Source organism: Rhinatrema bivittatum, chromosome 16 (assembly GCF_901001135.1).
Source record: "Rhinatrema bivittatum chromosome 16, aRhiBiv1.1, whole genome shotgun sequence".
Taxonomy (NCBI): domain Eukaryota; kingdom Metazoa; phylum Chordata; class Amphibia; order Gymnophiona; family Rhinatrematidae; genus Rhinatrema; species Rhinatrema bivittatum.
The window spans coordinates 14,538,557-14,553,591 of record NC_042630.1 but is presented as its reverse complement, the minus strand read 5'-3'; the positions used below and the strand labels follow the sequence as shown (position 1 = coordinate 14,553,591).

The 15,035-nt window shown below is 41.2% G+C and overlaps 1 protein-coding gene across 2 annotated transcripts in view; it reads left to right on the top strand.

Moving 5' to 3' along the window:
- LOC115078126 (NXPE family member 3-like) overlaps positions 1–10,203 on the top strand; it is a 73,723-nt gene extending 63,520 nt beyond the window's left edge. For both annotated transcript variants that reach the window (XM_029580795.1, XM_029580794.1), the window contains exon 4: positions 6,722–10,203. In XM_029580795.1, the coding sequence (XP_029436655.1) occupies positions 6,722–7,254 (533 nt within the window). In that variant the 3' untranslated portion in view covers positions 7,255–10,203. The remainder of the gene's footprint in view (positions 1–6,721) is intronic.
- The last annotated feature ends 4,832 nt before the right edge of the window (positions 10,204–15,035 follow it).

Here is a 15,035-nt window from a genome sequence, read left to right as displayed (position 1 = left end):
CCGTTGAAGCAGTGAGCTGCGCTGGATATGTATTCCAAGTGAAGTATCGAGCTTAATTGATTCGGGGTAGTAACCGCCCTAACAAGCAAGCTACACCCATGCTTTTTTGTGGATGCAAATCCTTTTTTCCACATTTCCTCTTGCCATTGAAGCATAGAGCAATGTTGGAGTCATATTAACTGTGTGTATGTTTATTGAATAAGGATATTAATTGCCAGGTAGTAGCCGCCATTCCCTCAAGTAAGCCACCCATCCCCATTCCTCTTCTCTTCATTCACATTCTCTAGACTTTATGGATCCACAGTGTTTATCCCACGTCCCTTTGAAATCCTTCACAGTTTTGGTCTTCACCACTTCTTCCGGAAGGGCATTCCAGGCATCCACCACCCTCTCCGTGAAGAAATACTTCCTGACATTGGTTCTGAGTCTTCCTCCCTGGAGTTTTTAATTGTGACCCCTGATTCTGCTGATTTTTTTGCAACGGAAAAGGTTTGTCATTGTCTTTGGATCATTAAAACCTTTCAAGTATCTGAAAGTTTGAATCATATCACCCCTGCTCCTCCTTTCCTCCAGGGTGTACATATTTAGATTCTTCAATCTCTCCTCATAAGTCATTCGATGAAGACCCTCCATCTTTTTGGTCGCCCTTCTCTGGACCGCCTCCATCCCGTCTCTGTCCTTTTGGAGATACGGTCTCCAGAACTGAACACAGTACTCCAGGTGAGGCCTCACCAAGGATCTGTATAAGGGGATTATCACTTCCCTTTTCTTAATCGATATTCCTCTCTCTATGCATCCAGCATTCTTCTGGCTTTAGCTATCGCCTTGTCACATTGTTTCGCCGACTTCAGATCATTAGAGACTATCACCCTAAGGTCTGTCTCCTGCTCCGTACATATCAGCTCTTCTCCCCCCATCGAATACAGTTCTTTCGGATTTCCACACCCCATGTGCATGACTCTGCACTTCTTGGCATTGAATCTTAGCTGCCATATCTTCAACCACTCTTCCAGCTTCCTTAAATCCTGTCTCATTCTCTCCACTCCTTCCAGCGTGTCCACTCTGTTGCAGATCTTAGTGTCATCCGCAAAAAGACAAACCTTACCTTTTATCCCGTCCGCAATGTCGCTCACAAAGATATTGAACAGGACCGGTCCCCAACATGATCCCTGCGGCACTCCGCTTAACACTGCTCTCTCTTCAGAGTAAGTTCCATTTACCATCACACATTGTTTTCTATCCGTCAACCCGTTTGCAATTCAGGCCACCACCTCAGCACTCACGCCTAAGCTTCTCATTTTATTCACCAGTCTCCTATGCAGGACAGTATCAAAAGCCTTGCTGAAATCCAAGTAGATGACATTGAGCGCTCTTCCTTGATCCAATTCCTTGGTTACCCAGTCAAAAAAGTCAATCAGATTTGTCTGACAGGATCTTCCCCTGGTGAATCCATGCTGCCACTGGTCCAGCAATTCTCCCAACTGTAGATAGTTCACTATTCTTTCTTTCAGCAGTGACTCCATTACTTTTCCCACCACTGAGGTGAGGCTGACCGGTCTGTAGTTATCAGCCTCTTCTCTGTTCCCACTCTTGTGAAGCGGGACCACCACCGCTCTCCTCCAATCACTCGGGACCACTCCTGTTTCTAAGGATCTATTGAACAGGTCACACAGCGGACCCGTCAGCACATCTCTGAGCTCCCTCAGTATCCTGGGATGAACCTCATCAGGCCCCATGACTTTGTCCACTTTTCAGTTTCGCCAGCTCTTCCCATACATTCTCTACTGTAAATGGAGTTACATCTACTCCATTCCCCTCCAGTTTCTTGTTAACTAGCGTCGGTCCTTCTCCAGGGTCCTCTTTAGTGAATACCGAACTGAAGTATTCATTTAATATTTCTGCCTTTTCTTCGTCTCTCTCCACACATTGATCCTTTTCATCTTTCAATTTCACTATACCACTTTGGACTTTTCTCCTTTCACTGATGTATCTGAAAAATGTTTTGTCACCTCTCATTACCTCTTTGGCAACCCTTTCTTCCTCTTGACTTTTTGCCATCTTGATTACTTTCTTCGTCTCCCTCAGTTTTACCAGATATTCTTCCTTGTGCTCCTCCCTTTGGGATCTTTTATATTTCTTGAATGCTGTTCTTTTATCCTGTTCTTTTTATACCAATGTAGTAACCCCAACACTAACTAATATCATAAACCTATCCCTAACTGAAGGATTAATGCCAGATACACTAAAAGGGGCAATCATTAAGCCAATCATCAAAAAGAAAAACAGTGACCCATTAATCCTCATTAACTACCGCCCAGTCTCAAACCTTCCATTATTAGCTAAATTAATAGAGAAAACAGTACAGAAACAGCTAGCTGAACATCTAGACAATAATAACATACTGTACCCTTCACAACACGGCTTCCGAAAACACTACAGCACTGAGACATTACTTCTCTCACTAACAGACAACATACTAAGAGGTTTTGATAACAGTAAACATTATATCCTTATAATGCTCGACTTATCTGCAGCCTTTGATACAGTAAACCACAAAATACTACTAAAAAGACTTGAAGAAATTGGATTATGTGACAAAACAATAAACTGGTTCAGATCCTACCTAAACAACAGGTTCGTTCAAGTCCAGATAAAAAACACATTATCAGAAAAATTTAAACTTGAAACAGGAGTACCTCAGGGTTCAGCGCTGTCTGCTACCCTCTTTAACATATATATGCTACCCTTATGTCATCTGATATGAAGCTTGTCATGAAGTTCGGTATAGAAAAATGTTAAATAAATAAATAATAAATCTGCTGGCAGGCCTAGGGATAATACATTACATTTACGCAGACGACATTCAATTAATTCTACCAATAGACGACACAATTGAAAAAACATTAAGTCTAGCTAACATGTACCTAGACATAATTAAACAACTACTAAACCAGATGGAACTGGTTATCAACATTGACAAAACTGAATTCCTTCACCTTGAGAGAAAACATACTAAAATCATTCAAACACCGATAACCCTAAGAAATAACCAAAAAATTGAGCTAGCCGAAAAAGTAAGGAATCTGGGAGTAATAATGGACCCAGAAATCAACCTGAAGCAACACATATCTATAAAAGTAAGAGAAGGCTACGCAAAACGTATGGTCCTCAGAAGATTAAAACCATTACTCACACCTGCCCACTTCAGACAGTATTGCAAACACTTATCTTTTCTAGCACTGACTACTGCAACGCACTCTTACTAGGACTCCCAAGCACATCGATAAGACCACTCCAGATACTTCAACATACTGCAGCCAGAATACTAACGGGAAAAAAGAGGAGGGACCATATAACCGAAACTCTAGCAGACTTACATTGGTTACCCAACGAATACAGGATAAAATACAAAGCCTTATGCACCATACACAAACTAATATATGATAAAGAAGCAGACTGGCTAAACACAGCCTTACGAGTACACGTTCCACAAAGAAACCTCCGCTCAGCAAACAAAGCACTACTAACAATCCCTTCAGTAAAGTCAGCAAAATTAACCCAAGTGAGAGAAAGGGCTTTATCATTGGCTGGGCCTATACTATGGAACACGATGCCACCCGAACTCAGATTACAGAATAATCTCAAAACTTTTAAGAAAAATCTAAAAACATGGCTCTTTAAAAAAGCCTTCACTAAAGAGTGTGGAGGGTAGAGAATGAAAGTACAAGGTAATGCAGATGAGAATGAATTTAATCAAACCTACTTTTAAGAAGTAATATTTCAAAGCGATAGTAACTCAATAATATACCTGGACTTGACCAACATTACTCAAATAATGATTTTATTTATGAAATTGTAACCGAACTTTATTGGCACCTGTTAGAATGTAAGAGATCCTACATTTACTTACCTTAGTCTATGTGCCTATTTGTAAACCGTTGCGATAGTATATAACTTAGCGACGGTATAGAAAAGTTTTTAAATAAATAAAATAAATAAATAAATCCTTTTTTTTGTCAGCTACCTCCTTTGAGAACCAGATAGGTTTCATTTTTCTTTTGTTTTTCTTTACTTTTCTAACATATAGATTAGTTTCCTTGGTAATTGCTCCTTTTAGTTTGGTCCACTGTTGTTCCACATCTCTCTTGTTCTTCCAGCAGGTACTTCCCCCATTTCATCAAAGTCTGTGTTTTTGAACTGCAAAACTCGGGTCTTTGTGCTGCTTTTCCATATCCTTTTTGGATTATTAAACCATACCGAATGATGATCACTGGTGCTGAGGTGGGCGCCCACCTGGACATCAGAGACATTATCTCCATTAGTGAGCACTAAATCGAGTATAGCCCCCTCTCTTGTGGGTTCCATTACCATTTGTTTGAACAAAGCTCCTTGCAGGGCATCCACTATTTCTTTACTATTGTTCGATTCTGCAGATGGGATTCTCCAGTCTACATCTGGCAAATTAAAGTCAAGTAATTTGAGGGGATGTGTGTGTACTAGAGAGGGGGAACCTGTATGTGTGAGAGAGGGACAGAGGGAGGGCTGTGAGGGGCAGTACTGAGAACGGGATCAAACTCTGGCACTGGGAGTGGAAGGGGTTGAACCTAGAGGAAGAGGTGTGAGATAGTCATTAAGTAATAACTTTTTTCTGTATTAATTTAATATGTAATTACTTAAAGACTGCCATGTAAATTGTTATTTTGACCAATATAAAGTTTGCAGAATTTTGTTTTTGTGCACAGAATTCCCCCAGGAATCTCTTACCTACAGTACATAAGTATGCTTCCCAAGGCTGGTTAAGCTATAGTGACAGGTGCATAGTACAAAACCCACAAAACCTTGCAGAAATCTTAACTTTAAAGAGTTTCCGGGGAAGTTGAATTTGAAATGGATTTTCTCTTACATTCAGTGTGTGGTGTACCATGCTTAGTTGGTTTGTAAATGCCTCCATCTACTCTTGCTGTGCCCAAGAATTTGATGACATGCAGTCTTGGCAGATATCTTCAGAATTGCAGAGACAATAATGAGGGTTTTTTGCCTTGTGCAGGGGGTGTACACAGCACTGTACTACAGCAGGGAGCGCTGCAGCCTATCTAGTTCTATGGAAGCGACTTTAAAGCTGCATGCCCACAGAGCCCTGACTCTTAGGGCTCTTTGCTCTGCTGGGCTGCTGTTTTACATTGAAGCTATTTCTAAGTCATAGAAAGGACAGTATTCAACAAAACATTCACCCATGGAAATGGTTACTTGGCTAGCTGAAAACTGCCCGGCCGGTGAAAGTTCTGCGCATTTTTCCATAATGTGGGTAACTTTTACCATCATTTCAATGGAGGTGTCCCCGGGGCAGTTAGGTCAGGGGTGGCATCGACACTTGGTTTTGGCCAGAACAGGATATCCACAGCAAAAGGAGGCGCAGATCTCTACGGCTTCTCCTCTAGTAACAGGGAAACTTCTCTCTTTGAAAATCTGTATAAAAGGAGCAGGTAAAAGTACCTGTGAATGTTTTTTACATACCTGCACAATTTTGAAACCTACCCCAAATCACTAGCAGCCACCCCACCAATTACATCTTTTGCTCCCATGCCCTTCCAGTAATTTTCATAAAACAGAAGCGTGGGCTCCAGGACGGTGATGGTCTGTAGTGAGAAAAGCTCTGCTGAGGTGCTGATCTCTATACAATGCGTGTCCTCACATTTCACCCTTCCTATATTCCCTGTTCCCAGATGAGACAGCAGTCTCCCCTCTGCACTCCGGACCTGCTGATCCCAGATCCGTCTGGATACTATTACAATGACGTCTGGATGTCCCGGGTCTGTTCCAGCAAGACGTTCCCCCCAAACCATCCATGTCAGCGGTTGCCTTAGGGGGAAAGATGGTGCACATGTTCGGGGGACTCGACTCTGAGGCAGTCGGTGGGAGTACCTCCTGAATGTCATCCCAGTAAGAGATGGTTGGTGGTCCATGCTGCTTGCCCCTGCTGTAGAGAAGGCGAGGCTACTCTGCCCTCCCTGCTTCTCCTTATCTTCCACATCCATTTTGACATCTCCTTCCTTCCAGTTTTTGCTGTTCACTCTCCTGCATCTCTTCCCCTACTGTCAATAAATTTGTCAGTCTGCTTTTGTCAACATATTTTTCTGCTGCATTAGATACAAGCGGAGACATGGTACAGTTTGAAGCGGGAATATGATTTCTTAAATGTGAGTTGAACAGGAAACGGGGTTTCAGGTTGGTCCCCTCTGAGTTGTGCAGACAGGGTGTAGTGCAGTCAGCTTTCATACATGTTCCCACCGGCCACCCTTTGGTTATGAAGTGGAGTGCGGTGCCTCACTCCTTGTGCCAAGTGCTGGTCTGCTGGGGAGTTTTGTAAAACTCCTCTGAGAGCGGCAGAGCCATTGGACATTGCATTCTTCATTGCTAGCCAAGAGCCTATTCAGCATATCACCATCTCCTTTTCGACTCCTTGAGGAGCTGATCAAGAAGTTTTGCTTTAAATGTTAGATCCCATTTAAGTTCAGTTCATGTTTATATCCTATGTACTCTGGTTCTTAAATGGAAGAAAAGTGGTTTCATCAAGTCAAATAAATTAAACTGCGTATGTTCTTGGACTGAGCAACTTTGGTGTTACAGGTCACCAGAAAGTCTTTGTTGAGTCTACAAATTATGTCACTATGCAGCCTGGAATTTTGTGCCTAAACTGCTTTCCTAATTCTTTTAATTACAGCTCTCAAGAGGATCGATCTGCATGTTAATTACAGGTCAGGCCCTCTCCTAGCAGCTGACGTGGAGAACAACTTTGTGATGCACTGGAGAGCGCATGGAAATCCTCTAAGGACAGAAAAAACAATGGTGGCTGACCTACATTATATGGCAAATGACATCAGTGCTATTGGTGGGGGGCCTGACTTAGTGATCGTTTTCACTCTTTGGGCCCACTTCACCACTTATCCCGTGGACTGGTACATCCGGCGGGTGCAGATCATTCGCCAGATGGTGATAGATCTCCTGCAGAGGAGCCCTCAGACCACCGTCATCATCAAGTCGGCCAACACAGGGTACAAGTCTGTGTACGGCAGCGACTGGCTATCCTTCCAGCTGGATGTCATCCTCAGGAGGATGTTCTTGGGACTCCCAGTGGCCATTGTCGATGCCTGGCAGATGACATCCTGCCACTACCTGCCTGATGACATCCACCCTGGGAAAGTCGTCATTCAGAACGAAGTGGACCTGTTCCTCTCCTATATCTGCCCCCATTGAACTGGATGCTAACTGCCTGTGGCCAGATCTCACTTAGGATAACTTTATTCAAATTGTACTATGTCTAGTAAGCACAGTGACTTGGTGGGTGGTTGAAGAGACAGGGCAAATGAATAAAAGGGAAAGATAAAAGAAGCAGATGGCTTGAGGCTGAAAGGAAAATCTATCTCTCCCCCATTCTTCACCTCCTCTCACCTAGTTTATAGACATAGCTGTGCTTACCCCCAGTGACAACCTGCTAGCTGGTAATCTCATTTCTCCTTGCTCTTTGGAGAGAGACACAGCAAGTGCCATGGCTTTCCTCTTAGCATGCTTCATTAAGCTGCAATCAGTGTATGCCCCTGCCCTATCAAACCACACGACATAATTTACAGTTTGAAAATTAGAGAGGAAACACTGACTGAAGTCTGCCAAAACTGAAAACCAGTGGAAAGTCAGCCAAGAAAGCTGAACTGGTACTAGGCTGACAAATCTTTTAAGACTCATACCTTTAGGCTACCTGCCATCCCTTCCTTAAGCATTTTTAAACATTGGGTAGTTGATTAAACAGGTGAATTTTAACAGGAGTTGCGCATGTAACTGTGACATACTATTATAGCAATTTTCAAAAGTCATTAATGTGCATGAAGTGCACTTACATGGGTAAATCCTATGGATAATTCAATGGCATATATTGTAGCAATTTTGAAAAAGCCCACCTACACGGGTGAAATGCATTTAGACGTGTAAAACCCCAATTTTACATGTGTAAATGTTTTGAAAATCAGGCCCAAAGGTCGCTTCTGCATTCAAGTAGTCTTTTGCTTATCTTTCTCTTTAAATTCTACATGTTCCCCCTCCTTTGTGCCACCCAAATAACATCCCTGGGCCAGGCATCCTCAGGCACCGGGGCTCAAGCCAGGTGGAGGGGCCATACAAAGTTGAATAAAAGGTAAGAGGGTAAGGTTTGGGGGAGTACCATAGCAACCTATCTGGGAAATTTGCTCCCAGATGTTCCTTTAGAGCCATTGCTTCAGTGGTGGCAGTGGAAAGAGGCATCAGAATAGAGGCACTCATCTTCCATCACCCCACCTGGGATGGTTATTTCATTAGCAGAACACGTGGTGCACCGTGTAGCACTGTAACCTGTGAGCCATTTCTGATTTTTCTTTAAAATGGTTAATGCAAGAGTCCACATTAGGAGTCACCACTCAGGAAAAGAATCCAGGCCTCATCTATAGGATCTATGTTGAAATCCTTTGCTCTGCATGCTGCAGCAGCTAAGAAAGCAAATTGGATGCTAGGCATCATTAGGAAAGGAATGGAGAATAAAACAGAGAATTTCTTAATGCCTCGGTATTGCTCCAGGGTTAGACCGCACCTTGAGTATTATGTGCAATTCTGATCACTATCTCAAAAACGATATAGCAGAATTAGAAAAGGTACAGAGAAGGGCAACCAAAATGATAAAGCAAATGGTACAGTTCCCCATGAGGTCTATAAAATGAGTGGAATGGGTAAATGAAAATTAGTTGTTTACGCTTTAAAAAAGTAAGATTAAGGTACATATAATGAAGTTACTAGGTGATACATTTAAAACTAATAAGAAAAAATATTTTTTTACTCAATAATTTCGCACTGGAATTCATCACTAGAGGACGCGGTAAAAACTGTTAGTGTAGCTGGGGTTAATAAAGGTTTGGACAAGTTCCTGGAAGAAAGTCCATAAATCCTAAGATGGACTTAAATACAATCCGTCTTGAAGTGCCAAAAAGTGGAACATAAAAAAATAAAATAAGTAAATTAATTAAATAAATCTACTGCTTGTCTCGGATAAGCAGCATGGAATCTATTGACTTTTTGGGATCCTGCTGGGTACTTGTGACCGGAATTGGTCATTTTTGGAAACAGGATACTGGGCTTGATGAACCTTTAGTCTGATCCAGTGTGGCAAATCTTATGTTTTGATGTTTAGTCTAGTTAAGTTTTGGAGTTAAGATGTGAATATTTAAACCCCCACCACCACCACCACCACCACACACGCACACACACAACAAATTCTCTGCGCATAACTCATTGTGTGTAAAATCTTTATCCAGATAAAGAAGCAGCGCTGAAGAAATTCCAGAAGCGAGGCTAAACATTAGCCCATGAGCAAACATTATTCCGAGCTGTTTTGCTAAAGTTATGTACATAGGTGTTGTCGGAACAATATTTGTCCTTAAGTTTTCTGGATAGAGTTATGCATGTAACTGTATCGGGTATGTTCAGTGGCAGAATACCCACATAAAGTTCCTTGTATTACTTTATCCAGGTGACCACCCAGACATCATCTCTCTGAATATTGACCTTCTAGAAAAATAACGGGCATATTGTGCAGGTCACAGATACCTGGCACATTGCCACATAGCAGAGAGCAGCCCAGTTACTCTATAGAGAAGGCTGGCAAAGCTTTAAGCCAAGAAGTGTCAAACATAGCCCCATCTGTGGCAATTGGACCAAGAGGCAGATTCTACAGTGCCAAAGACAATGTGTTTTGAGATAATATGGAGTGATCACGTCTGACAAATTTCAAAGGGCAAGCTGCTTTAATAAAAGAAGTGCCTTACTATCCTTACCCATTTCCTTTGAAAAGTTGGATATATTATAATATATTATGTAGAAATGTGTATAATAGTGCCTTATAATTGTACGTGCCTTAACTTTCTTAGGTTTTTACTAAATTAATAAGAAACCCATGTTCTTTAATTCTTCAGATCTGTGGTGGCGAGTAATGCACGGATTGTAAACGTTAATAATGTACCATACACAATATGCTCAGAACATCCCCCTATCTATTCCCTTTGCCTTGCAGAGATATCTGCTTGAAATGTTTCCCCTGATTTCTTCCAAACCAGCATGGCACCCACTAATTTGCAGGAACATGTAATTTGGGAGGGGGGAGGGGTAGAAGCTTTGCTCTGAGAAAGTTCTGTCCACCAAAATAAATTCTGATATTTACCCAGAAAAAACATGAGTCATTTTTTTCAATTGATTTGTCTTCTGTTTTTGTTCTTATCATAATAAGCCCTGATAAATTCCATGGAAAAATACACAGGCCGATGTAATTAAACGGGCATTAAAATACACAGGCCGATGCATTAAACGGGCACTCATGATTGAGCACCCGCTCTCTTAATGCGTGTCGATCCATCTCTCCCCAGGCGCCCGATTTAATATTTAAATGGGCTGCTGTGGGAAAAAGGAGGTGCTAGGGAGAATTTTGCAACCCTAGTGCTTTCTCAGCATTGGGCTCCTGGGAGAGGTGGCTGTCAGCAGGTTAGGAAAATGGACCCTCATAAAATTGAAAGTCGTTTCCTAACCCGCTGACAGCCACCTCTCCCAGGAGCCCAATGCCATTTTCCTAATCTGACTGCCAGCACACTTTTTTTTTACGGTTCTTTTTCAGTTCCTCCGACTTAATATTTTTCTGCTTTTCCGTTCAGAGCTTTGGGCGCCTCAAGACTTAACGCCTGCTCAGGGGCAGGTGATAATTTTTGAGAGTAAAAATGAATGTGTCAGGCTCACATTTTATTTTTTTTTTGCATCAGGGGGGTAATAGCTAATAGCATCATCAACATCAATTTACATGTGATAAGGGCTATTAGCTATGCGCTCGATTGGATGTGTCTTTTGGACGTGTTAATCTCCGTTTTGCATTGGGGGTTATGGACCAATCGCGTGTTGAGCCATGCGCTGGGCATAGCGTACATTATTGCATTGGCCTGAAAGAGCAATAAAACTGAAAATGAAGGTCTCTAGCTGTGGGTTCAATTTTTTTATGTTAGCACAAATCCAGTGATGATCAATATTCCAAAAGATTCTAGCTGATGAATGAGCACATTGTGCTTGACAGTGTCAAAGGCCACAGAGATATCAGTCAAACTTATCTGAAGATGCTGAAACCGCCAAATTCTCTGAAGACAAGCAGGATGGCAGTCCTCACATAAGGGTGACATCATTGGATGGAGCCTGGCACGGAAAACATGTCAAAGTTTCTAAACTTTGACTGAGCTTCACTGAGCATGCTCACGCATGCAATATACACGTGGGGACCCCTCAGTCTCGTCTTTTCTGTGGAGGTTTGCGGTTGGGTGAGCTCAACTTTTTGCACTATTTTTTCAGTGCCTTTTTCAAGTGTTTTTCTTCTTATGCTCCTCATGTGGTCGATGTGGAGTCCCCCGGTTGTCCCGTTAGCATCAGGTGCACACTGTGGGCTTTCAGAGATTGGATGTCCAATAAAATTGTTCTGATAAAGACCATGGCAATGTGGTATGTCAACAAGCATGGCGGTATGGGTTCGTATCTCCTGTGTCAGGAAGCGGTCTAGATCTGGTCATGGCCGGAACGGAGAATGTAATAGCGAACAGACTGAGTCATGCCTTTAGACCCCACGATTGGTCTCTGGACAAAGGGATCACATATCAGATCATCTGCCTCTGGGGAAGCCCAGATGTGGAACTCTTCACAGTGCCTTGGAACAGGAAAGTTCCTCAGTTCTGCTTCCTGTACAGGACATGCAGTAAACCAGTCTCAGATGCCTTTGCCCACCATTGGGGTGAGTGTCTCCTATACGCGTATCCTCAGGCTCCACTGATAGCGAAGACTCTCTTGAAGCTTTGAAAGGATAGAGGGACTATGATTCTCATAGCCCTTCATTGGCTGAGACAGGGGTGAGGCAGTATGCGGGCCTCTGATGTGGAATTCAGTTTCTATTTTAATCAGATCAGAGGTTAATAATGCAGCTTTTAGGAAGAAGGTGAAAGCATGGCTGTTTATGCAAGCTAATCAGTGATGGGTAGTGCTAATTTATAACATTTGTATTTTAATTGTTTTTAATGTGTTTTTAATTTGTTTAATTGTTTCATTTCAATAAGATGGGAACCGCCTTGGTCAGCTTGCTGTTTTGTGTGGTATAAAAAAAAATAAAATTTGAAATAAATAAATAAATAACAATAATTTAGTTTCCACTCCTCAGGGAAATGGCCATCTGGAAACCAATCAGGCTGGGAATTTCCCCAGATCTCATCACCCAGGATCAAGCCAGGATGCACCATCCCAACCGTCAGGTCCTGATGCTCACAGCCTGGATATTGAGACGTTGATATTGAAACCACTCAATCTCTCAATGTGTCTTGTGTCCTAATGGCTTCCAGAAAGCCTTCCACTAGGAAGTCCTACAGACTGAAGTGAAGGAGGTTTTCTGATGGTGCAAACAGGCCATAGATCCTTTCTCCTTCTCCACACAAAAAATGCCTTCTACACCTATCAAAAGCTGGTTTGAAGACCAACTCTTTTAGAATGCAACTAAGTGCGATTGTCGCATATCACCATGGTGTAGATAGTACGCCCATCTCTGTACAGCCTATAATTGTACATTTCATGCAGGGCCTGCTTCAGTTGACGCCTCCTCTAAGGACCTCAACATGGTGTCAGCTTAGCTGTTGAAAGCGCCTGGGCTGCTACTTTCCTGTGACCTGAAGTACCTGAACTGGAAAGTCATATTTTTGGTGGCGGTCACTTCACAAGCAGGATCAGCGAGCTCCAGGCCTTAGCATCTTATCCACCTTACACTAAGTTTTTTCATGACATGGTGGTCTTACGTATGCACTAAGTTCCTGCCTAAGGTGATGTTGGACTTCCATTGTTAAAAACTCCCATCTTAGAAGCACAATCCAGATGTATTTCACGCACTAAGAAAGGTAAAAGGAAGGCCAAACGATTGCCGGTATGGTTAATAGGTAAGGTGAAAGAGGTTATTTTAGTCAAAAGATCTTCCTTTGAACTACTTCACTAAATGATTATGTCTAATGATTTATTGTAACCGAACCTTTGACGGCACCTGTTAGAATGTACTATAGTACACTTTCACCTACATTAAATATGTGCCTACATGTAAACTGTTGCGATGGTATTTAACTTAGCAACGGTATAGAAAAGTTTTTAAATAAATAAAATAAATAAAAATTGGAAGAAGGATCCATCTGAAGAAAATAGGAGAAAGCTGCCTGCCATTAATAAATACCTGCTGGCCACTTCTCGCAGATGAATACGCTGGTTCAAATAAAGAAAGAAACTTTGGAAAGAGTGAAAACTTCCAGCTGACTTCCCTGAAGCAGCAATCTGTGAAACCTGGCGCTATGTCAGGCTTGTAGATTTTTACTCATTTGAAAGCTGCATAGCATCTAACGAATAAACAGAGGGAAGTGTAACCCTTTTTTCATTTTAAATGCAAGACATTTTTTTTTCTAAAAAAAAAAGTAATTGTGCAAGTCACTTGATTAAATATGTCTCATGACATCTGAAAATGGAAGAGTATTCCAAAAAGGTATATGGGTGTTATGAATTGTCTTGCTAGAATAAAACTTACATATTGTTCTGGTGTTGCTTAGAAAGGATTAATGCAAATAAGTGTGGTTTGAGAAACAGAAGTAAAAGTGAGGGTGAATGCTTTGGGTGAAACTTGATAAAAACAGAGCAGCTATCTGCAGGACCTATGATTATATTGGGTCAATGCATTATACATAGCACATTTATTTATTTATTTATTTATTTTTAATTTTTATATACCGAAGTTCTTGTAGGGACTACAAATCACTCCGGTTTACATAAAACAATGAACTCCGGTTTACAATGAACTCCGGTTTACATAAAACAATGAACTCCGGTTTACATAAAAAAATGAACATTTGTATGAAGGCCCTTCTATTACAATTTATTGGACTTTAATCATATTTTATTTCCATACATAAATATTGTCTTAAAGTGTAACAGTTGTTATCGGTGAGTTTCCATTCTGCTTGATTGGCATTTTCCTTAATACTCCCAGTGGTGGATTTTCTATAGCCATCATGGATTAAGGGAACATGAAATGTCATTCACTGCAACAATCAGTTGGGTCACTTCAGCATGAGTGGCATCTTGAAACTCATCTCATTTGCTATTAGAACAAATGCAACAGACGATGAGGGAAATATCTGATTTTATTTTCAAAGTAACTCTGAGACTCCTCATACTTTTCTGAAACTAATGAAGCTTGTGGATCAGGCAAACCACTGAAATTTGACTGCTTTAGATTTTCTACAGTCCAAAAAAGTTCACGTGGATTATTCAGCACTTGATTAATTTTCTTACTGTAATAATCCTTAGTATTATTAATAGCAATTTTGTAGGATTCCAAATACTGTTTATCTCTTCATGGGTAGAAAGAAATAGCCATTTACGCCACTTACGATCTAAGGTGATGTTTCATCTCATGAAGCACTGAGGTATACTACAAAATACAGTTGCCACACCGCTTATGTGTAAACTTAATTAGTGTTAATTAATCTGCAGCTTCCATATGAATGGAATCCCAATGGTTGACAGCAGATGTGGCATCAGAAAACTTTAAATGGGTGCATGCTGAAGTCATTTTAGACCTGAAAGATTCTATATACAAATGACCCTTTAATAAAATGTGGTTTCCTAATGCACTTTTTAGTAGTATTGGGAATAAAAGATTTGATAGAAATAAGAAAATTATCTTGACATGGGAACTTTGGAAATTTTGTGATAATTTTTACCTACTGGTCCTGAGGTCCAAAAGTTTAAGTTGACAAAAATCAGGTCTAAAGTGTGACCAGTTTTGTGTCGAATTACAAATGAGCAGATTTCAAGCCCTCATGACATTCAAAAATTGATCACAAGATAATGATTTTGGTACTTCATCGACATGAAGCTCGAAATCTCCCAATATAAACAGGGATTTTAAATTAACATTC